The sequence below is a fragment of the Poecilia reticulata genome, chromosome 8 (assembly GCF_904066995.2).
Source record: "Poecilia reticulata chromosome 8, P_reticulata-male-v2, whole genome shotgun sequence".
Classification (NCBI taxonomy): Eukaryota; Metazoa; Chordata; class Actinopteri; order Cyprinodontiformes; family Poeciliidae; genus Poecilia; species Poecilia reticulata.
The window spans coordinates 17905955-17929184 of NC_088837.1; the positions used below are offsets into that span (position 1 = coordinate 17905955).

Consider the following 23230-nt stretch of genomic DNA (forward strand, 5'->3'; position numbering starts at 1 on the left):
TACAATTTCAGAAGAACTTTATTTGAAATATTACATATAAAATCTACATACAATTTATTCCACATTTAACATTTAACAACATGAATAAAAACAATTAAGACTCAATATGGAATGATTACTACATAGTACATAGTGGCCACTTGGTGACAGCTGGAAGTCAAAATTACTTTAAAAAGTATTCCAACATCAGCATTAAAACCTTTAAAACATGGAAACGGAGAAGTTAGTCAGAGACATCCATCTTCTCCTGTTTGACGTCTGAAAAAAAAAAAAAAGTTTAAATGGTAAATGCAGGTTTGGAGAAATGAAGCAGACAGAAACCAAATGACCCACCTGCTGTAGCTTGTTCCTCCTTCATCCTGTCTGAGACGCATTTCTTAATCTCCAGGCCTATGGCTCTGGAGAGCGGGGGAGGGACAGCGTTTCCAACCTGGGAGAGAAAACGCATCATTTCTGATCATGCTGCTCAAGAACTTAAGTTTATTATTTTAGACCCTTGATAATTTCATCTCCTAATGTAAATTTTTTTGGGGGAGATGCTTCTGTTAAGTACCTGTCTGTGTTTGTCCAAGATGTTTCCAAAGAAGCGGTATGTGTCGGGGAAGCCCTGAGAGCGAGCGCACTCCCTCACACTGACAACTCTGTGCTGCTCTGGATGCAGAACCCGACCCTGTAGTTACAGGTTTAGGTTAAAATCACAAGGAAAGAAAAAGGAATTAGGTCTATTATGAAATAGAAGCATCCACATCTTACTCATGAGCCATCCAATGAACTTCCATCTAACCTGAAAACCTTTCAGGTTAGATGGAAGGTATTGGATCATTGCTTTTGGGGATTAGCCATGAAACTCTTCTCCAGACGTACCTGCTTCCCCATGGGTTCAGGATTGGTAACGGTGGTGCTGAAGAAGCCGTCCCACTCCAGTCTGCCGTACAGCCCGGCCCAGTGATTGTGGCGGTTCCCAGTGTGGGGCAGACACCAGGGGATCAGCGTGTTGAACTGCCTGTCGGCAGAGTCGCACGTTTTCCCTAAAATAACCAGACATTTTATCAGCTGGAGACGCACGCGTCATCATTTCTATTAGAAATCAAGTAAATGAACCTTGCACACCTCCTGCACAGGTGCAGACGCCTCTGAGAGCACCGGTGCTGCTGCGTCCGTTCTTCTTGTCGTGATGCGTGTAGCGTAGCTTCTTCGTCGTGGTGCCGTCTTTTAACCGAACTTCAATGTTGGGCAGATCTCTCCAGTCGGAGCCCGGAGCCAGAGGGATGTGACGCATCCTGGCCTCAACCAGAGCACTCATGTCCTGAAAACAGAAACGATTATTTAACATGAACAGCAGTAATTTGTGATGAGGTCATGTGAAAACTAAAATATAGCTGACCTTGCAGATATGGTCTCTGAGAATGGGCTGATACTGCGAGCCTCTGATCTGCCTCTGGAACCAGGACTGAGGTTCTCCGTTGTAGGAAATCTCCAAAGCAGCGGCACCGTTGCGAATCTCGGGCAGGTCAGACATGGTGTCCCTGACTGTGATGGTCCTGTAGATGCCACCGTTCCCTCTGATGGACAACAGAACAGTTAGATCCACAAGCCTTACAGAGATCTGCAGACCTGCAGAGGTCAAACTTCTTTGTATTTTTTTTTTACCGCGTCACGTTGCTGACGTATTTCTTCTCATCGACCGCCACGGTAAGCGAGCACGCTCTGGGAGCAAACACGTGCAGAGGTTCAGGGTAGCGAGGAAGCTTCTCTCCCGGAGCAGCAGCCAGGATGATTGCCCTGCGGCGGGTCTGAGCAACGCCGTACTGACCGGCCTGACGGGCAGGAGAAAACAGAACTGGTTTAGCCTCAACAGGACAGTTTCACACATCCACAACAGAAATGGAGCGATCTGCACGGTGCTACCCACCTGAAGGACTCCAAAGGTGCACTGGTAGCCCATTCGCACCAGACAGCGCAGAGTCAGCTTCAGGACCATGGAGTTCTTGAAGGATACAAAGTTCCTCACGTTTTCCAGCAGGAAGAACTTCGGTCGGTAGTAGTCGCAGTAACTGCACGAGGAGCCATTCAATCAGCAATCCAAACCGGATCGTCTTCCATGTAATATTATTCATGGCTAGTCAACAAAACACTCACCTCAGATAGGAGACCACGAGTGAGTTTTTGAACTTGGAATAAGTGCGAGAATTGAAGCGGTTCATTCCACTGAAACCTTGGCAAGGAGGTCCGCCGCACAACATTTCTACATCTCCCTTCTGAGGCAGCTTTTGGCCAAGGGAGTTGGTCTTTTCTCCAGACATGACCAGCTTCAGGAGGACATTACAGTCCTCTGTGAACACCGTGGTGCCAGGATTGTTGAGTCTGAACGCCTGTGCAGCAGGCTCCCACATCTCAATAGCCCAGAGGGTCTCGGAGAAACCTGAAGGAAACACGGGGAATCTGGAGGTTTCACGAGTTTGACTAGTATTGCTACAACATTTCAGAGCTGTGATCAGCATATTTAAGGCCGACTTACATTCCTTAAAATTAACTCAAAACGTTTTAAGGCCTTAATTTTAGAAACATGAATTTAAAACCTTTTAAGAATATGCAGACACCCAGCAGCAAGAGGAAATTCTGGGCAACACATTTGTGTGAAATACTCTGGTAACTGAAATGCAATGTGAACCTACCAGCCTGGTGGAAGCCTTCAGAAAGTCCACCACAGCCAGAGAAAACATCGAGAGTGCGATATTTTGGTACTTTAAGTGTCTGTGGTTCCGTGCGAGACTCTTGTGGTTCTTGTGATGCTTTTCCTTTGCCTTTACCTGATAAGCGTAAAGTGAAATATCTGTCAGCAACAAATTCAAGAACATCAAGATATGCATGTAGAACCTTTATTTATTTATTTTTTTCAAAAACCAACCTTTTCCTTTGCCCTTCCCTTTCCCTTTATGAACACAAGAGCGGGCATGGTTAGGAGGATCTTCAAAACTCTTGGATTTAGCGTTGTAAGCCTGTAAGACAGAACAAATATCAGACATATGCTACACTTGAAGAGATGCTTAGTTCAGGCAAATTAGAATCGATAGCAGAAAAACAGAAGAGGCAACAGCCGTACCTCCAGGAAGTAGAAGCGGTCCGGTCCACCGCTGGAGTAATCTTGGACAGATTCATTCAGGTCTTCTGCGTACTCTACTTGACAGCGTCCGAGAACCTCAGACATGCTAACTGTCACTTCCTCATCACTCCAGTAGAGCTGATTGATGTCTGTATGGTAACTGGCTTTGACACCTCTGTGTGTGTTCTCTGGCCTGATAATTTACACAGATCTCTGTTAATTCTTCACTCCTTTACACAAAAATCCCCTTACAGATCCTGAAAATGAATGAAACGTGTACCTGTAGAACTTGTAGAGTCTCAGCTTGACCTCTGAGGTGTCCGATTTCCCGTTGCTGCGGCGATGACAGAAAATCTCCTTGACGCGGCCAACACGGAAAGGCTCTGGGGCATCCAGGTTTGACCCCTTAATGTAGTCTGAAGACTTCCTGTAGTACTCTGGATACAGATCTTCATCCACATCCTCTTTTCTGTGGGAGCGCTTCACCGGGCTGGCTGGTTTCACACTGAAAAAAAAAACAGAAAAAGGTAATTAGTCACATGATGGCAACAGTCTTAAACTAAGACATTCAGTTGTTTTGTAGATCACCTAGAAACCAAATAGATCTAGATATAGAACTGATACGGGGTTCCTCAAGGCTGCGTGCTCAGGTCTCGTCTATTCATTAATTTAGATTACTTCATATTAAAAAAATTCTTATTCTGTTTAAAGACATGACCACAGACACTTCTTATGACCGAGTTAGTGGATGGGACAGAGTTCCCTTTATGCAGAAAACGAATGTTTTTGGCTTAAGAAGGTAAAGTTAGAGATCAGCACTAAACTAAACTCCTTACAGCTAAAGACCAACAAGCATACAAGAAACCTTGTTGGGGTTTCCTCTGTTTTATGATGCGACATTCTATTATTCTCTCTCTGTTCATTACTTATTTTACATCAAGCATTTTTGCTTTGTTCACTATTCTTTGGAGCGATTTGCATGTCTTTAAATTCCACAAATCACTTTCTCGCACTTTACTGCATAAAAGGTGCTCCACACAAAACAGTTTGTATGAACCATGACCCACATGTCAAATATTAGATCAGTCAGTCTACCACTCAAGTCAAACCTGAGACCATTTCATAACTTGCAGGTTGCTTGAATGACATCTTGTTTTTATTCTATAAAGTACACAACAATGAACCAAACTGCCTGACTGAATTGCTTGTAAGGTCACATCAGAAACTAGGAGGAGCACAGAAAGTGTTGGTTCCTTTTGCATAATTTACTGTAGCTTTTTCCATAAAAGTCAAAAAAGATCAGTGATTGGTTGGCTTCCAACAGTTTGTTTGCATCTCTGTTCTCAGTCACTGGACTTCCAAATATAAATCAAGTTCATCTCCAGCAGCCCTGTTATAACTACCCATTAGAGCTACTGAAATTCAATCATTTCTACTGTTTAAACAAGAACCTTTTTTTTGTTACCTAAAACTGAAGGCTTCAGGAGGCATGTAGACGCTGTCTCCAACCTTGAACTGTTCTCCCTTGAAGCAGGCCAACGCATACAGAGCCTTGTTGTCACTGTCTTCGTTCTCCAGGGGTTCAAACGCTCGAGGCACTTCCTGCTCATCACGCTCTTTAGTACGGGTGCAGCTGCCACAGAACCTAAATGAAAACGTAACCAAGTTAATGAAACAACATCATAAAAAGCTAGAAAAATAAAGCAGTAATCCTTGGCGTTATTCAATGCCAAACAAATTCTTTTACATGCCTTTTTATTAATCCTACTGAACAGGTTATAAAGTTTAAAAACCCATGTACCTGAACTTGCAGTCTTCCGATTGTTCAGTCTTAGGAGGAGTCTCAAACCGAGCAAACTCTGTGTCATACCAGAACTGATAGAAGAAACTCTTCCCATCGTCGTCAATCACCTTCAGGTCAACATCCACCCCACCCTGAAATAAACGGACCCTCTAAATAAGCAGTTCAGGACAAAATGCAATACATAGTGCATCAAGACTAAAAACTGACCTCCATGAACCAGTTGTTTGATGGAGCTTTGTACATGACGTTCACTTTTCCTTGTACATAATTGAGCAGCATGTCTTCGCATTCATCGACGATAACCAGCTCCAGTGGATCAGAGGACTCTCCCAGGACTGTGTGGATCCCACGGAGGAACCAGTGGGCGTGAAACATCTTCCCATTATTGTCCTCCCACAATGACGTGATCCTGAAGAGGAATATGTCATTAGGTATAACCAGGTCAGACTCTTGATGACGTTAGAGGACATAAAGAGATGTCATACCTTGCCAGATACAGAGGAGTGGACGGATCTTCGGATGAAACTGAGACGCAGTCTCCCACTTCCAGCACTTCATCGTTCAAGGAGACCTTCTTGTAGTACTGCCTCTTCCCCTCAGTCTGAAGAGAATCAGAGTTAAAACCCATGCCCACACCACCACTCCTATTTGACAAAAACGTGAGGAATTTTGTAAGGAAAACTGTAAAATAAATAAATAAAACTTTTTTTTTTTTTAAAACACTTCCACACTGGATATCTTATGATTATAAAAAAAAACAAGATGTATGTTTTGCAAATAACTAACCTGACTTTCTGTTGTAGAAAGCACAAGAATCATGAAATTGATTTGAGTTTTAACAAACCTGCCTCACTTCATAGTGACTATTTCCACGAAACCTCAAAGTCAGGCTACAGATGTTGACAGGAAACTGTAAATCGTGTTAACGGAAACATGCTTTTCGACAAACTTCAGCCTACAACTGCTGGTTGCCATGCATGTTGATGTTAATGCTACTGCCACCTGCTGGCAGAACGCAGGTATCACAGCATTTTGTTTTCTGATTGAAATCATCAAAACTCCCAAAATCTCAAGCAGTGAATCGTTTTTTTTTTTTTTTTGTCATTATGCAGATTGTGTTTGGCAGAAAATCCAACCCTCTTGTCACAAAATTAAATCCTACCTCAACAAGCTCACCAACCCATGCAAGTTTGGACTGGGTCTGTCTCTTTTTCTTGGTTTGAAGAACCTTTTTGGTCTTCTCTGCTGGAACATCTTCCTCCTCAATATTCTCATCATCCTCAGCCTCCTTTACAGCAAGGTTTGGACATCTAAGGGAAAAGAATGACAAAGTTTAGCATTAAACAGAAAGAGCAAATGAGATGAAAACCAAAATAAATAAATAAAATAAATTTGTGTTTTGCTGCTTTAACATCCTCACCTTCTCTGCTTACAAGCTTGCTTGCTTTTGCCACTTCCTCCAAATTTGATCATGTCCTTGCAGGCTGTGCACTTGCCACAGTCAGGAGACTGGCACACCTAGAAAGACGGGTGGCAAAATCAAATGTTTTATTCATGTAGAAGTGGAGAGAAGGATCACCATAGCTTGGCGTAAACCAGTTGGCCTTCTCCAACTCACTTCACAGACTCCACAGCGCTGCCGTTTGACTCCTCCCTCCTTATCATTCTGCTCTATTTGATCAGCGAAGAAGGCGTCGAAAATCTGGTAGACCATCTTGGTTGTGGTGGCCTTAGTTGGTCCCTTGCTGTCCTTCTCTATCTTAGTTGGGTGGCGGATGGTCTGTCTTCTGGCAGCTCTCCTGTCAACGGAAGGTTATTTAATTTAAAGCTGTTGTTTTGGTTTCACCTCATCACATGTGGAGTGATGACGTTATGATGCTTCTGGCCGTTAAACCCCAGCGTCAGGCCATGCAACGCAAAAAGCAAAGAAATAAAAACACACACTCTAGATGGAAATAAGCATTTTGAAGTGAAAGTGTTGAATGTGGAGAACTCTTGATTGTAAAGAGTTTTCCTCTTCTAGAGACAAATTATTTTTTTTTTAGGATCTACCACTTTACATTGCTACATTAATGTGTTCACTCAAACCAAAAGTGAACACATTAATGTAGCACAAACTAGACTGCTTTACAAGCCTGCTGCTACGGCCTGAAACCAAGTGTACATTTCACTGGCAGCAATTCACACACCTACTGATAAAAAAATGCTAGATTTAAACTAGGAAAATAATTAGGTATGTAAAGCAAAACCGTGGTTAAAAACAAAATGTTAGCATGAATTATGGTATGGATGTTTGAGCATCAAGCTTTGGAATGTTTCACATGAACACAGCCACATACAAGCTAAATGCAATCACAGTAAAGCCTACCTACCAGTACAGCTGCATGCTGCATTAGGAAATGTTAAAGGAATATTAGACATCTGGGAGACGAGGAGTATAAATACACAAGTACAAAAGTAGTAAAAAAAAAAAAAAAAAAAAAAACAACAGCTTGTTTATAGGAGCTTTCGTTGTCGGCTCCTGGTCACAGATCTTTACCTCTTTCCCAGGGTGACTCCTGCCAGTTTGATCAGATCTCTCATGCAGGGAGTAACAATGATTGGCTGCTCGTCTGAGTCGCCGGCCTCATCGTAACTCTCCACCTGCTCCACCACGAACTGGGCATGGCGCAGCAAGGTGTCTTCAGTGAAGCAGTTGAAGCTCAGTCCTGCTGGAGGGACGGTGGTCTGCAGGAAACGGACAGAGGCGATCAGCACAAAAAACAAACAAACTTCAAAGTGCTCAAATTTTCACGCAAGAGCTCACCTCAATCTTGTTGAGAAGATCTTCGTAGGTGGCGTCTGGGTTCTTCTGGAGGAATTCCACAACAATCTTGCTCATGTAGATTTTCTCCTGCATCAGTGCGAAAATGGGAGCGTACTCGTCGCTGGGCTCCATCAGGATGTAATCGGCAAAAGCTGCACAAACAAAGATGATGTCAGCGAGTCGCTTAAATGGTGTTAGGCGTTTGGTAAGAAGAGGAGAACTTACATGTTGTGAATCCAATCAAAGCCTTTTCTCCTCCATCGAAACCAGTTATCCACCAGGCATTGATGGGTCCAAGCTTTCTGGCAAAAACACCGCCTGAGTCGAAGAAAACACAGCATGTGCTGTAGAGTTACAAGCAACCAACAAAAGGTTTATGTCTTGAAGGAAACCGTCGTACTGGTTAAGCCCGGGCTGTCGTCATAGATCGGTTTCACATAGCAGCTGAAGTAAAGCTCCACGTTCTTCTCAATCAGCCCAGAGTCAAACGGGCAAAGATGGCCACGCTTGTCATACACACTGCAAAGAAACAACACACCACTTAGACGAGCACCATCACAGAGCACCAGGCAACTTGGATCCAGACCGGATCCAATACCTGAAGTTTGTGATCCTGTGCTGTGGCAGATGGTCGTAGCTCTCAAATCCGTCCTCATTAGCCTCAAACAGCGACAAACTCTCATGAGTTAACATCTCTGGCTCTTCAAGCTGAAGGTGGAGGTTAAAAATGGTCAGGTTTGGAATTAAACGCCGCCCTGACGGGCTCTGATCGTCTGAAAACACGAGGCTCTCACCGCGTTATCAGGATCCCCTTGAAACATCTTCAGATCCGGATCATCCAGATACTGCCTACAGTCAGGGCATTTAGGAGGCGGCGTCTGGAGAGAAAAAAATAAATAAATAAGCCAAAAAAAAAAACGCTGAAGCTGTTTATGTTGTTACAAACCACAGCATCAATGTTTAAAAGAAGCATCTCAGTACCTTTGCAGCAGGTCCTGGTTTAGTAATCTTGGATTTTGACTCCTCTGGAGCAAGTCTGCAGAACACAAGGCAAAAGTTGGAAGTAATAAATTCACTCCAGGAGTAAAAAAATAAATAAATCTTTTGGGTAGGTAAGAACTTACTTTTCATCTGAATCCGCCTTGAGGCGTTTCTCCTCCTGAGTCTGCAACAAAGTGCAAAATAGATTTTTAACAAACACTGAAAGTCCAATCCTGATCAGATCGGCTGATCAATAAAATCATCACCTCTTCAGTGTCGTCTTCTTTCTGCGCTTCATTTATTCCGTTGACAGCTTCTCCGTTCAAGTCCTCGGATTTGCGTTTCTGACTGTAATGCAAATCCATTTAAATGTCAGCCACTTCCTGAGAGAAATAATTTGACTCTCCTTTGTCTTTTCAGAACACATGAAGCCGATACGTACACTTTGGAGAACATTGACAAGATGGTTGGCTGTTTGCCACTGTTTCTGGTGACTCTGGTACTGGTCGGTGATTCTACGAAATAGTTTAGGAAATTTTAAAAAAGTCTCAAAACATTTTTTTTTAAATCAGAATTTGATGGAGTAAGTGTTAAACTAACTTTTAGTTTCAGAGTGTGCCTTGCTCCTGCGTCCACCTTTCCCTTTGAGAGCAGCTGGTGACTTGGTTTCTGTTTCTTCTCGTTCTGTCACCATATTTACATCTTCGTCCTCTTTATCTTTATGGGAGCCATTAGCAAACCCATTCGCCTTTCCATTCTGCTCCATGCCGTCCTCATGCGAGCCGTTTTCAAGACGAAGCTCTTTGCCCAGCAAGACCTTAACTTTAGAGATGTAAAGCTCCTGAGGAAAAAAAAAGTTACAGTTAGACGGCAGATTATAGGAGCATCTCCATGAATGAGAAAATCATGAGGAAATGAATTTAAATGTGTCAAATACACAGTGACTTTTTTAGGATTAGTTAATATGATTATGACGTTACAGTCGATTAAAACCTATAAATCTGACTAGGCAAACCAAAGTATTACAAATCCGACTAAAGAAGATATTCTTAATATGGAAATGTTAGGTTAAGGCTAATCATGAAGAAAACGGCTGACTTGACAGTTGTCCAGCAGACGGTCAAACCGGCCACAGAAGCTCATCCTTAAACAAGTTCTCTCAGAGCTATTCCTAAACACATTCATGGAAAGTTTTGTGGAAGGAAAAAGGTGCACAGGCAACAAGATTAACTGTAGCCAAAAGAGGACTGAACAATGATGAAGAACTGGATTCACGATGTTTCAGGTTCAATGTGAAGCTTCCACAGTTTGTGATGATTTGGGCGAGCAATGTCACCTTCAGCAGGTGATACAGGCTGTCTTATCAAAATCACCTCAAACACAGGGATGCACTCAGCAACCTTAAACCTCTGCACGCTTCCCTCAGCTGATAAAGCTGTCTGGAGAATGCATCCAAACAACACAAATGAGCTGAAGTCTGCTAATAAAGCACACACCTGACCTAATAAGTGGGTGATTTCAAGGCTTCTGTGGGACTTTATGAGATGCAGGAATTAATCCGGTGTCAACAGAAACACTCTAAGATACCATTGCCAAAGTTAACAGAAAAAAAACAACACAAGTTTTCATTTTTGCAACTGGATCATTAAAACAAATGTACTTTTCAATGTAGTGATATGTATTCATGTCATGTAGCTAGGCAAGAACAGAAATGAATACGTAGAATCCCTGACCTTTGAGATTTCTGAATTCTTCATTTTCTCCTCCAGATTGGTCAGCTGGTCCTGAGCGTCATCATGCAGGAAGTCCTGCACCAACCTTAGCTTCTCTTTCACCTGATCCTGAAATAACAGGTTCACAGTAATGACCATTTTGGGTTAAAAAAAAATAAAACACAAACTTACATGACACAATTACATTCCCTTAGTTATGTCGTGTTAAAAAGAAATCTGAAACCAAACTTAATTTTATTCAATTCTAATGAAGCAGAGGGAGTAACTGTTACAGCATGGGTCGCACGAAGCAGCCATACAGTATTACTGATTACAAACTTTACTTGCCTCCTCTAGAGATCCATCTTCATCCAGCATCTGCAGCCTATACCGAGAAGACATGACAAGATAACGTTACAGTTATCCCAAAGGAATAGCACGCTCACTTATGTAGCCTAATATTGAAATCACGTTAACAGAGGGAAAGGAGGAATAACATAAATAAGAAAACTTCCTGAGTGGCGCCAAATCACGCACACGAACCCATCCATTGTGAGGCTAACCATGCTAGCAAGCTAACATCAGAAAGAAAAACTACCAGCTGAATTTGACAATTGGCAACAAGCTAATGCTAGCTGCACATGCTACTGCAAGCAAAGCTGTGAAATTCAGCAGTCATAAGCAACGGGGTAAGTGGCAAATTTCCAGGCCTGCTGTTGTAACTCCTAAAATAACATAGGTTGCTATGTACCTATCACAATATTAGCATTTTTTATATATATATTACCATACCTCTTTCTCACGTCGTCGGGCAAAGACAAGGACGTTTTGGATGGCATCGTAAAATGCTACTTAAAAGCCGAAAGACAAGCACGATAAAATTGCTTTAAAAACTGTTAAACACCAGGTTGAGCCCGCTGTCATTAACCACAGCACGGATCCACAGTGACCCTCCAGTCTGTGGACGCTTCCTAACGTGGATGCTATGCAGTTCGGGCGCGCAGGCCGTGTTTTCGCGCGGAATGTAGCGTTGGGATTTGCGTGTCCTTTCCGGGAGCCGAATCTTTTGGCTTAGAACGCCAGCAAGAGCCGACTCTTCCGTTTTCCAAATAGCTTCACTTCTTCTTACCCTGGAAAATAACTTTTAATATGTAATTCATACATGGAAACACAATCCTAATCCTTTATTGATTATTTTTTTCCTCAATACTATAATTTTAACTTGGTTGATATAAAAATGTTAGAAAATGTTGTTTGTTTTTTTAAATAAAGTAAGTGTTTACACATTTTATAGAAAATCGCAGATTGTAAGAGGATGTGAAGACAGGAGTGGTACGAAAAGCTGCTTTCACTGGCTGGTTGAGCTTGACTCTTGTCCGTTTGCGGATTTGTCGCAGAACTGTCTTAACACTGTCTATTTTTCAGTGTGATTGGATAATTGTGGCTTATTTTTGAATTGAATCTCAGCATAAATAGTTTGGAATCATTATATCTTTCTAGTATGTCATTGTATGTACACGATATACAAAGTTAATATAAAATGGCCAGTAAAAGTTTTTCGGATGGTAGTTATTATCATTACTGACTGTGCCAGTAATGAGCTGGCACATCCAGTCGGCTCAGTTGCGAGCGATACAGCAGTAACGGAAACCCCGGCACTGCAAACGCTACCATTACAAAGACTTATGGGTAAAATACCCTATATATAAAATATACAAATTCTATTGAACAATTGAGTTGGGCTCACAAACGCATTTTATGTGTCGAATTTACAACTCATAAGTAGAACAGGTAATATTAGGAGGCTAAATATTGCCCAAATTATACATGTTTATAAATAAACAAAAAGCCACGGTTTCCCCCTGATGTTTCACACTTGTTGAAGTCCGCTGTCAGGCGGAAGTGAAAAGAATATTGTTTACTAATGGGCAATAACAGAAATATCCATCTCGGCATTTGCGATTTGAACTTTTGTAACACACTTAGTATTCAAAAGTTAGTTTATTTTGTAGCCCTCCTTTATTGTAATTGAAATATCAAACGCATTTCTAACTCCATATTTCACTTTGGCAAAAATATTTTGAAATGCTTTAGGTTAAAACGAAAAAACAAAACGAAACAAAAAAAAAAACAAAGATGTACAACAATACATATTTCCCTGGTGTTTGCAGAATATTTTTTTATTTTAAACGTTGTAGTAGGTGGATGGTGTCTGTAAAATTTCTTGTCCCGGAGCAGAACTCAATACATTATAATAGTTTAAAACAATTAAAGGAATACTAAGATAGTATATTATGACAATTAGGTACAAGTATTCATATAAATAATTATAAAAGTATCAATAAATCGAATTAAAAATAATTTTTATAGATTTTCCAACTCCATTGAAATTTGTCCCAAGTTTTTGTCAACACCGTCAGACATAAAACGAATGTAAAAAAAATAAAATAAAATCAGGCAATATTGGGGGGCACCAGAACTTCTGAGGACCCCATGACCACTTCCTTTCTCTTCCTTTGCTAAGAGGGCTAGTTATCTCTGGTTAGCTTATGTTATTCTTTAGTTTTTTTTTCTTTTGTTTTATTCCTAAGTTGCTCGTCACATCCATGATGTGTCAACACCATAACTGACAATTTACAAAACTTTGATGAAATTTTGTGAAATAAAAACTTTATTCTAGTATACAGTAAATATTTCATGAACCTGATGAGCTACACTATGTCTTCCTTCAGAATAACATCATATAAATTGAGGTAGTTTGGCAAGATGTCAACTTCATCAGAGTTTTTGTGACTCTTTCAGTGAAATTGTTGACAAATCTCACTTAAATGTGCAATTAATTCATTTTAATGTATTTTACATAAATTGCATCATTACACGTATCAAGTATTTCTTTTTACTCATTAGTTTGTCACCACCTTCAGTTCTGTGTCAACATCGTCATGCACTGTCAACTCCATCAGATGGACTTTATGTTGGTTTTTGTTTTAAATATTTCTTTTGTTTCTTGAGAAGCATTTGTCTGTAAAACTGAGTAAAATATCACTAATGTGGTCATTTAAAAATAATTTTATATTTATTTTTGTCAGATGGTGATGACAACGTTCTAGGTCAGGTCGATTAAAAATGTAATTAAAAAAAAAAGAAATTGCAACTGGGAGCCTGCACCTTAGCATCTTTACACTTCCAAAACATTATTTGTCATATTTGCATACACAAGGTTGAGAAATAATAATAATAATAAAAAAGGGAAAATTTAAATCCATTTTGTTCCTATTCTCAAGAATCACTGGGTTGCATGGAGAGGGGCGTATTGGTTCATTCATTGGGTCCAGTTTCTAAATACGTCAGATTCTGAAATTCCTTTCTCCACTCCCCCATCTGCACTCCAAACCTTGCAGTACCAAATGCTGTTTACACAGAGAAAAATCAGCCACTACCCAGTAAGTAATGGCTGATTTTCTATCAGGTTCAAGAAAGTTTTAAAGAATTCTAAGGACATTTATTTGAGTCATTTAGATTTTCAACTGTGGTTCTGGTCTAATAAAAGGTTTTCATATCTTTCACTTCAGTTCACTCATCTCCCCATTGAAGTTTCACTCTTCTGAGATTGAACTCCAGCAATATTTGCCGGGATGGGAAACCCAAACTGCCCTCTTTTCTGAGACATCACACCTGAACTCCTTCTCTTCCAGATAGAGACAACTTCAGACCTTCATTTATCAGGTCAGTGCTGAATAGCTGAGATGTTTTGTGCAGGAAAACAGCAACGTCTGATCAGCTTACAGTTTTACTGTAATGTATGATTCAGACCCTACCCAGATTATGTTAGCTATTTGTCATACAGTCTGAATTAAAAAAAAAGTTCCCTGATAATATAAGTAACATTAAAACTTTTGATATTGAATATATAAATCTATCATGTAACCTCTACAACTCAATCAAAAACAAACTGGAATCTTCTGGGTGTGACATAAGTAATCAAATGGTGTGTATATATAAATGTTAATGATTCTAAACTTTGTCCTTGCAGTCACTTTCAAAACCTAAAAAGGTTTTGAGGTTTTGAATTATAACCCTCTTCAGATCAGCTAACAGATCGTTATATGATTTGGGCCTTTTCTCTGGTTGAGCCGTCATAGAAGTGTAATATTCTTCTTTTAAGGTCTTTATTGAGTTATTGACTGTCATTCATAGGGTAGGGATTCGTTCTGTAACCAGTAGGTTTCCAATTCAACCCCCCAGTTTGTTTGCCCCTTGTGTTGTGCCCTGCTGGGACCCCACTGGCAGACAAGCTTCTGGGCAGCGGTGGCTACAGTGTGGCTTACCGCCATAAGGGTGTGAATAACTACAGTTATTCATACAGCTTGAAGTCAGTGAACTTGCAAAAAAAAAAAAAAATGCTATGCAAATGCAGGCAACTTACCATTTGTTGCCATTTCTGTTATCATCAGCTTTTTACTGTCCTTCACTGATTGGTACTTGAAACTGTTCATAACCCCTTGTCTGTTTAATGGAAATAAACGGTGCCTTAAAGTATGATGCTGCAACCTCGATGCCTCCAAGTATTAAATGTGTTTTAACACATTTTCCTCAAACAGGCTTTTGAGATACTTAAATGTGTTTTTTCTAAATTTATCTGGACTTGGATGTCAACTATTTTCTTGTTTTGCCACAAGATGGCATCATGCAGCCACTATCCAAAGAAAGCCATTCTGGCGTCAGATGAACAAGAACACTTTAAATATGAACACAGATATCCTGTCTTCATGCGATTGAATGGAAAATGTTTAAGGAGGAAGTGTACAGTGTGTTTTTATTGCTGGACACAAACGGGGAAATCTTACACTTGGTGCCATTTTGTCTTGTGAGATCATCTCCTAAATAACCCCACAGAACAGTAAGCACAGAAATAACTAACAGAGGTTTTATGTGAAGGGAGGATTTCAACATTTTCTATTAAAACCTCACCTACAGGTTTCCAAATCTGGTTTAATATCTGTTAAGGCACTAAGACTTGGCAGGCGGCCCAGTAGCACAGCCTCCTGGGATTGATTCAGCCAATGTTCCCACCCAGGAATTCTGGATGTCTGACGGGAAACAGGCCCAACTCTCCCAAGGCCACTATAAGTCAGTCTCTCCCTTCACCCCAATACTTCCCCCACGCCCCCAAAAAAAGCCTCCAGGGGACTTTATGCTGTGCTTCTCTCAAGACAAACTATCTCAAAAACAGACAGCTTTCTTCGCCACACCCCACTTCATCATCCCTGCTCTCTGCCCAGTTTCCCATCATTGCCCAGTCTTGCTTTAGCCTTTAAGCTACTGAATAATTTTATTAGGTAAGAAAGCCGTGATTAATGCCCACGCAGCATTTGCACGCACGATTCCCGGCTTTCAAGTTGAAGCTAGTGCTCCTCTGACCTTGTCAGAGCATGTTTGGATTTAATGCTGCATTTTAAATACTTTGCAGATCTAGGCACAACAACAGAACATCTCTGGGCCTGCAGAGAGGCCCCAGCTGCCTCTGAATTTCTTCACAGCCTGAAATGAAACTCGAGCACACAGAATTTGTTTCGGTATGTCATTTATTTTATAAAACTGGAATGCATTTAACAAAAGGTTTAAGTACCTCCATTAGTGTTTAGGATTGTACCAATTTAACACAGGCAGCGTGCTACAGAACACACAAAGCTATTGCACACAAGACATTTCATACCACACAGAAAATCATACACACTGTACAAAGATACAACATAATTACACATTGCTATTTATAATATTTGTCATACAAAAACATCGACATACACTGAAAATCATACAGATTAAAACACTGTTCCATCCAAAAGGGGTAAAAAAAAAAGGGCGAATTTAAACATCACTGAAGCTGCCAAAGTGCTTTTCACCATTTCTACTTGGCTGTCTAAATGCAAATGTTACTCTTAAAAAAAAATACTAACGGAGAGGAAAAGTTTTCAATTTCTGTCTACAGGAAGGTTAGTGTAACCCTGAACAACAGGAAAAGAACAGTTGAAAACAGGACTTCCTAGATCTGGAGGAAGTTGCATGTTTTATGTCAGAGAATGAAGAAGCATTTCTCCCAGGAGGGCAGATCCCTCCTGTGCGTTTTGAAACCGGATCTTCTCCCATCGTACAGAGGCGGTGAGGGGTCGGGTGGGGTCTCTGGAAAGACGAGTGGTTGTTTACGCTTTTAGTAGCGCAAAGCGTTATGGCTAGCAAGATAAACCGGGACGTTCACAATTAATTTCTTGTTCTTGGTGCAAGAAGAGTTCACAGTGAGGGTGATCTACCCTGTTCATCCCACTCTCTGCTCATCAGTGACTTGGCATTTCAAAATCCTGATCTATAATACTGTCTAGAACGGAGGGCGCGTGCTCCGACACTTCATTCATACATTCAGCCTTTTTTCTCTCTCTCAGAGGAAGGCACAAGCAGAAATTGGCACACGGCTGCTATATGGCCACAACACTGTCAGGGAAAAATCAGTCTGAGAGCCGTTAACGAGTGAAATTCATCAGCGCCAAATAACCTGATGTGCTTTCTGGTTTGGCCTTCCTCAGTGGAAACAATTAGGATTTAGAAGACATCTACAAAAAGCAAGAGAGACACAGTTTGAGAGGGGACATGGGAGAAGAGGTGTTAGTGGTGGAAGCTGGAGTATATAATAACAACATTACACTTACAAATGCCTTACATTTTCATCATGCACTAAATAAAGCAGATTATGTACTTTTGTTGTGGTTATTCAATTTGGTTAAGCAAGGTTATATAGGGAATATTTAGTTGTTTTTGCTGAAAAATCACTCAGTGTGGTCTGGGTTACGTGGAGTGCTCATTGTTGCAAATTTCTTCCTCTTTTATAGAAAGGTGTGGTGAATTTCTACCTGTCTCTCTACAAAGAAGAGTGATGCAGTCGAAGGTTACACATGTCCATCTGCAAGGTAACAGACAAAAGTACAACTTTTGCAAGCTTTGCATTGACACAGCTCAATCTAATGAGGATGTTACGCATCCTGATTTTGGTTTTTGATACACATTTGCAAGTTCAAAGACAAAAAAACAAACAAAAAAAATTATAAAAATGGTTTGCTCCATATCCACTGATAAATGTACCTAGCTACAAAGCTTTTTTTCACATTTCTCAACTTTTTTTTTTTCATATGTTAAATTGGTTGCCTCTAATAAATGTTTTAACACCAGTTTCACAGCTGAGCATTGAACAAGTTCACACAGTTTTATGTGAAAAGCACTCTGCGTCATGTAATGTTTCCCAACAGACAGCTGGATCCCAACCGGTCCAGAGGTCCAGTCCCAGCACATGCTGGCTTCTCTGCTAACATCTGTCCACCTCATCATTGCGTCCCTTTGTTTCGTGCACACACAAAGCCCTCAAGTCAGACACAGGTGGTACATGTTTGCATGATGGGTGTGGTCTGTTGTTCAAATTTGTTGGTGCAATGTTCCAGAGAGCTGGAGCTCTTCAGCTGGACCAGGCAGCGTTCCGTTGGCCGGCCGCTCTGCAGCACACCCCAGCAGCACAGCACGCGCAGGAACTCCCTCCTCATGTCTTTGCTGCGCAGCACGTAGATCATTGGGTTAAGCGCAGAGTTCAGAGTGGCAAAGCCAAAAAACATTTCTGGTTTGCGGAGCACAGGGCAGTCATGGATGTTGCAGAACGAATCCAGCAGCAGCAAGGTAAAAACTGGCAGCCAGCACATGATGAAGACACCCAGCACAATTGTGACTGTTTTCAAAAGCGAATATGCTTGGGAGTTAGTTGCTTCCTGTTGGCTGGAGCGAACGATCAAATAGATCTTCACATAAAGGATGACAATGGAGAGCAGTATGAGGGTAAAAATGGAGACAACAAATAGTATGTATCTCTTGGAGTAGAGCGGCAGCACGACTGAGCACTCAGGGAAGTTGTTGATGCAGTTCCATCCCAAGATGGGAAGCCCTCCGAGCAGAATTGAGGTGACCCAGCAAGCTCCTATCAACAGAAACATGCGACATGTTTTGGTGGAGCCGTACACTTTGACTTTGGTGATCGCAATAAAGCGCTCTATAGCTATCGCCAGCAAGCTGAAGACAGAAGCAGCCAGGGCGATAAAGGCTGTGCCTTCTCTGATGAACCACTGCACAGGGGTGAGTTCTAAGGTCATTGGCCCTGACAGGAATATATTGGTTATGTAGGCAGAGCCAGCCAGCAAGTCAGAGAACGCCAGGTTGCCGATGAAGAAGAACATGGCTGAGTGGAACTTTTTGTTGCGGAACACAGAAAGTAAGACCAAAAGATTCTCGAGGATGATGATGATGCAGAGGATCACGAGGACAAGATTAAGTTCACTGAGCTGTTTTTTATCTTTATAGAGTTTTGTTGTGTTCTCCACTGTCTCGTTCTTAGCACAGGCATAGTAGTATATGATCAGATCCTTTTCATAGTACCGATCGTATATGCTCATCTTGGTGGCACGGTGGCAGAGCCCAGTGGCTTTGCAGCAAAGATTCATTCAAACTGTGGAGTTGAGCAGAGCCTCAAGGGAATCAATTACTGCCTTTTTGGAAAGGACAGTAAAACAGCTGTGGGAGGGGCTGCTTGTCCTACAGTCACGTCTCAGGAGCAGTATGTGGGTCACCTGTAGATAAACAGAAAGAGAGAATGCAAAAGTTAGTGTCAATGGAAATGAAAACAAACACAGAGTAAGCAAACAGAAAGTTAAAGTTTAATGTAATAGCATCCAGGTAACGTGTAGATTATTTTGAACTGTGAAAAATAAGCGTTGAAAGACTAAGACCAAAGTCAAACATTTTCTAGCAAACAACGGCGAGGTCTACAATAAAAGAAGTTTGCATTTTATCTTCCCAGCCAATCAAAAAAGACAAACGAAGAGCACGTTGCACACGGAAACTGCTCACACTTTGCGTAAAGTCACAGCAATATACTCCCAAGGAAAATTCAAATCTTCACCAGCGGAATAAGTCATTTACTTTGACTTTTAACGGCGAACCTGCACAGGCAGACGTCATTCTCCAGGTGAAAGAAAGAATCCTCTGTGAGCGTTGACACAAAGGGCCGCTCTCTCAGTCTGAAGGGGACATTCCTCTAACCCTGTCCGAGCACTCAGCTGTCAACACACCGCATTGTTGTGCGGAGTGAGCCATTCCACTCTAGCGAGCTACCTCTTGAAGCTTCAGCATAGCATGTGGATCAGCTCGCACTCCTCGCCCTGACCTGCCCAACCGCCCACCTCCCCATCCACCTTCAGTCAGCTGAAAAAAGCCAGCAGCAAATCAAACAGATACCTGCCAGGAAGAAGCGGGGGCTTCTCCAACTTGCACAGAAAATGCTTGTTAAGACTTGAATGTGTTTTGCAGTATTACTTCCACTTTTGCATATTACTGGTGCAAAATAAAAAAAAAAAGAAAAAATTTTGCTCTGGGCACTATTATGCCATGTTACATTTTTTGCCAAATGAAGCACCTATGTAGTCAATTCAACTTAATTTGAGTTGAATTATGCTGCTGAAGACAAAAAGACCTCTCCAGCCACTTTCATGGTTTTCCATTAGTCGTTTATAGGGGGCAGCCTCTTTGCAAATGTAAAAAATAAAAAAAATTAAACAGATGGACGCTTCACGACTGAGCACAAAGAGGAGTTGGAGGCTCTGGAAATCTAATTAGAGGTGAAGCCGGTGTCTTAAACCTGTCAAAAGTAACACGATCCCTCTACAGACCAGCTCCCAGGGTAATTCAAGACTGATGATTCCTTCCACCGCCTGCATTTGTTCTCCTGGACGGCTGCAGCTATTTTTTTTTTTTTCTAAATAAATGGATGGAAACTAAGCCTGGACCGCCTCACTCTTCTGCTGGGCTTAGAGTCAGAACCTGGAAGGGTGGGAAATAAAGACAGAACGGGGACAAAGGCAGATGGGGATCAGGCATGTGGAACGGCATCTGGACACAAAGGCAAGAATCTGAGTCGCCGCTGTGACGTAAACACTCGCAGAGAAAAACCAACTCAGTGCAAACTTGTACAAAAGAAGAAAAATATTCCTCCCCACACAAAGTCAATAGTGACACCTTGATATTACTGAGGTGAAATATTCCCCTGCGTACAGGTAGGTTAAGCAAACAGCTGCTTCTGGCTGCCAGCTAGAACTAGAACAGTGCTTCCTCAAGAAAGAACAACGAACAATAGGCGCCTTCAGCGTGGACGGCGGCGGCCTTCTGTCTTCATAACGGAGGAGCACACATGCATTTGGCTGCTGACACTGTATCATAACAGGAATATATTCGCGGTCGAGCACTCTGTTATCGAACTGCCATCTCAGGAGGCCTGTCTTCTCCTCATCCTTTTTAGTTCCATTTATAGACATAAATGCGAGACTTGAGCTTAGGCACATGTGCCTACTGCAGCAGGGTAATTACATTAGGTTGCATTATTGGAGGATAATGATTTTATTCATGCTGCATCTCCACAGATCTCTGTCTGCTAAGAAAGCCACAGGGTTTTCTTTGTTTCATCTCGGTCTGGCTTTTGCAGGACATGCTGTGTCTCTCCTTCTGCTGCATGTGGACAACTCAAGGTCCTCTTGTCACCGAGGAGTCTTTGCCTTCTGTCAATAAGGGATTTGGCTGCGTGTGGGGAAACCTGACAGGCTGGTTTGCTTGCAGCACTGTTTTGTATTTGGCCCAGCCCTTCTACCTGCCATGTGCCATTTGGAGGATTTCCCTTGGTGATTGGTCAGCCGCTCTACAGACTCCCTGCAATGTAAACCAACCCCCATCCACGCCCCACTCCTTCCCATAAGCCTTTGTTAAAATTGTGCCCCACGTTCGACCCAGACACCCGGCGTCACACATCCAGACAAAACTTGTCAAAAATCCCGTCATGCTGTTCCTGACAAGCAGAGAACAGAAAGAACTTAAAGAAAATTAGCTTCAGTGGTTCAGCGAAGCAGTCTAAGTAAGACAAGAGTTGTTGTTTTTTTAGTCGTGATGACGCTTTTGCTTTTTTGTCCCCACACTTTCAGCTTTTCAGATACATTTCAGTAGCATACAAAGATTAGCTGAGAAAGTAAAACAAGCAGTTTTCAAATTGTGATTTAATTTAATCATAGAAAAAATAGCTATCTGAACACTTTGAGAATGTGTGAGAGAAATTACTGTCCCCTTCTCCTAATAACTGGGTGTGCCAGCCTTGGCAGCAGAAACTGTCATCTGATGTTTGCAGTTATTGCCAATAAGTCTTAGAAATGAAGAACTTTGGCCCCCGCTTCTTGCAGCATTGTCTTAAGCAAACTTAACAGTCTTCAAGCACAAACGAAAGGTTTAAGATCATGCCAATGAGATTACAAAATATAGTCATTTTGTGTGTTTTTTTTTTTTGCCATTCAGAGGGCGACTTAATCGTCTGCCTTGAATCTCTGATCTGCAGCAAAACCAAAGTGTGTTTGGGCCTAAGAACATAGCCAGACATTCTCCTTCAGGATTTTTCTGAAAGTGAGCAGTATTCATTGATCCAGTTAAATCAGCAAAGTAGTCCCCAGATTATCGCACCACCACCATCATGCTTAACTCTTGGTCTGATGTTCTTTTATCGGTTTCTGCTTGATATAATGGGAAGCACACCTTCCAGTCTTTTCTTTTCTTCAGTCGACAGAACATCTTCCAGAAAGTCCTGGAGATGACCAAGATGTGTGTTAAGAAATGCGAGACATGTTAGTTTTGTTTGCTTCATAACTCTCACAGATAACATTTTTGCCAAGTCTCTTCTTTATTGTTGAATCATAAATATTTAGCTTAACTCAGGGCTTTGAGAACTTCCACATGGGTTGGCTTTTTGATGTTGACAGGCCGACAACTTTTAGGAAGGCTCCACATTTTCTCCATTTGCAAATGATACTTTTTAAAGATATTTTATCCTACTCCATGTCACCAGACAGGTTTTATTTAAGTGATCCTTTAAGTCAAAAGGTCAAGCAGCAATCAGCCCTGGGTGTGACTAATTGAAACTGGACTTTTGTGCTTCATGACAGTTTATTCATGATTAAACATGAGGTGCCAGAGGGGGTTACTTATTCACACAGGGTCAGGTTTGTTTGTTTGCGTTGCCTTTTTCCACCTCTCATATTATAAATATGCAAATAAATATTTACCCACAGAATCCTTGGACGCTATCAGAATTCAATTTGGTGATCCTAAAATATGTAAGTGACAAAATAAATACGTTTTACTTAGCAGTCTGTATAATTAAGCTGCATATTGCAGTACTAGTGTTACACTTTAGAGATGCAAAGTTCAAAAAGGAAGGAAGTACAAGTTTATAATGGTACAGGAATTTTAAGTCCAACATTATTTATGTAAAAAGCAGAGCATCGCTGGCATTGTAAATACAGCTGAAGACATAGTTGGGTGACAAAATTCAACATCCTCCCTGAATTTAACAGCAAGGCCCACAGACGTTTTCTAGGAGGTGATAAAAAGAAACAACCTGAGAGCAAAGATACATATCAAGTGACAGAAGTAAAAGGAAGCCAAAGAAGAGACAGGATATCCTTTTCAAAAACACAAAAACATAAAGTCAAGACTACATTTCACATGTAAAAAAAGATTCAAAAGGCGCTTGTGTGCACATTCCCATGAACTCATGCCACCGAATGGTTTGTGTTGTCGCAGCTCTGCCCACATTTCAACACCACATATCACAGCTGCACTTGGCTGGATTTTGTGCAGAAATTAAAAAAAAAAATAAAAAAAGAACCATGCTAAAGATGAAGCAAAAGGTTTGCGCTTGAAAGATGACT

The 23230-nt window shown here is 41.4% G+C and overlaps 2 protein-coding genes and 1 long non-coding RNA gene across 6 annotated transcripts in view; 1 reads left to right on the forward strand and 2 right to left on the reverse strand.

Annotated features, from left to right (window-relative positions):
• Positions 1 to 11444, reverse strand: dnmt1 (DNA (cytosine-5-)-methyltransferase 1). 2 transcript variants are annotated; one of them, XM_008416016.3, is made up of 35 exons: positions 11199 to 11444; positions 10755 to 10791; positions 10428 to 10535; positions 9295 to 9535; positions 9137 to 9209; positions 8961 to 9042; positions 8838 to 8878; positions 8695 to 8749; positions 8508 to 8591; positions 8312 to 8421; positions 8114 to 8232; positions 7939 to 8031; positions 7714 to 7865; positions 7447 to 7634; positions 7280 to 7294; positions 6526 to 6706; positions 6328 to 6425; positions 6070 to 6217; positions 5393 to 5508; positions 5115 to 5316; positions 4905 to 5038; positions 4569 to 4748; positions 3384 to 3608; positions 3104 to 3296; positions 2909 to 2999; positions 2676 to 2810; positions 2140 to 2422; positions 1913 to 2054; positions 1651 to 1817; positions 1385 to 1562; positions 1111 to 1306; positions 865 to 1028; positions 554 to 670; positions 334 to 430; positions 1 to 258 (listed from the first exon to the last, which is right to left on the reverse strand). In XM_008416016.3, exons 1-35 carry the CDS (start codon positions 11243 to 11245, stop codon positions 224 to 226), a joined length of 4527 nt encoding a protein of 1508 aa, XP_008414238.2. In that variant the 5' UTR covers positions 11246 to 11444; the 3' UTR covers positions 1 to 223. The 2 variants fall into 2 exon arrangements, with proteins under 2 accessions (XP_008414238.2, XP_008414239.2); XM_008416017.3 differs by lacking the exon at positions 7280 to 7294.
• On the forward strand, positions 10803 to 15975 carry LOC103468733 (uncharacterized). The gene is made up of 3 exons (XR_534247.3): positions 10803 to 11095; positions 13979 to 14132; positions 15877 to 15975. It is a non-coding gene; the product is annotated as an uncharacterized LOC103468733 (long non-coding RNA).
• s1pr2 (sphingosine-1-phosphate receptor 2) overlaps positions 15974 to 23230 on the reverse strand; it is an 18481-nt gene continuing 11224 nt past the window's right edge. For 2 of the 3 annotated variants that reach the window (XM_008416012.3, XM_008416015.3), the window contains exon 2: positions 15974 to 19060. In XM_008416012.3, the coding sequence (XP_008414234.2) occupies positions 17819 to 18934 (1116 nt within the window). In that variant the 5' untranslated portion in view covers positions 18935 to 19060 and the 3' untranslated portion in view covers positions 15974 to 17818. Of the gene's footprint in view, positions 19061 to 19432; positions 21545 to 23230 lie in introns of those variants that run through there. The other variant, XM_008416013.3, reaches the window with a different exon arrangement.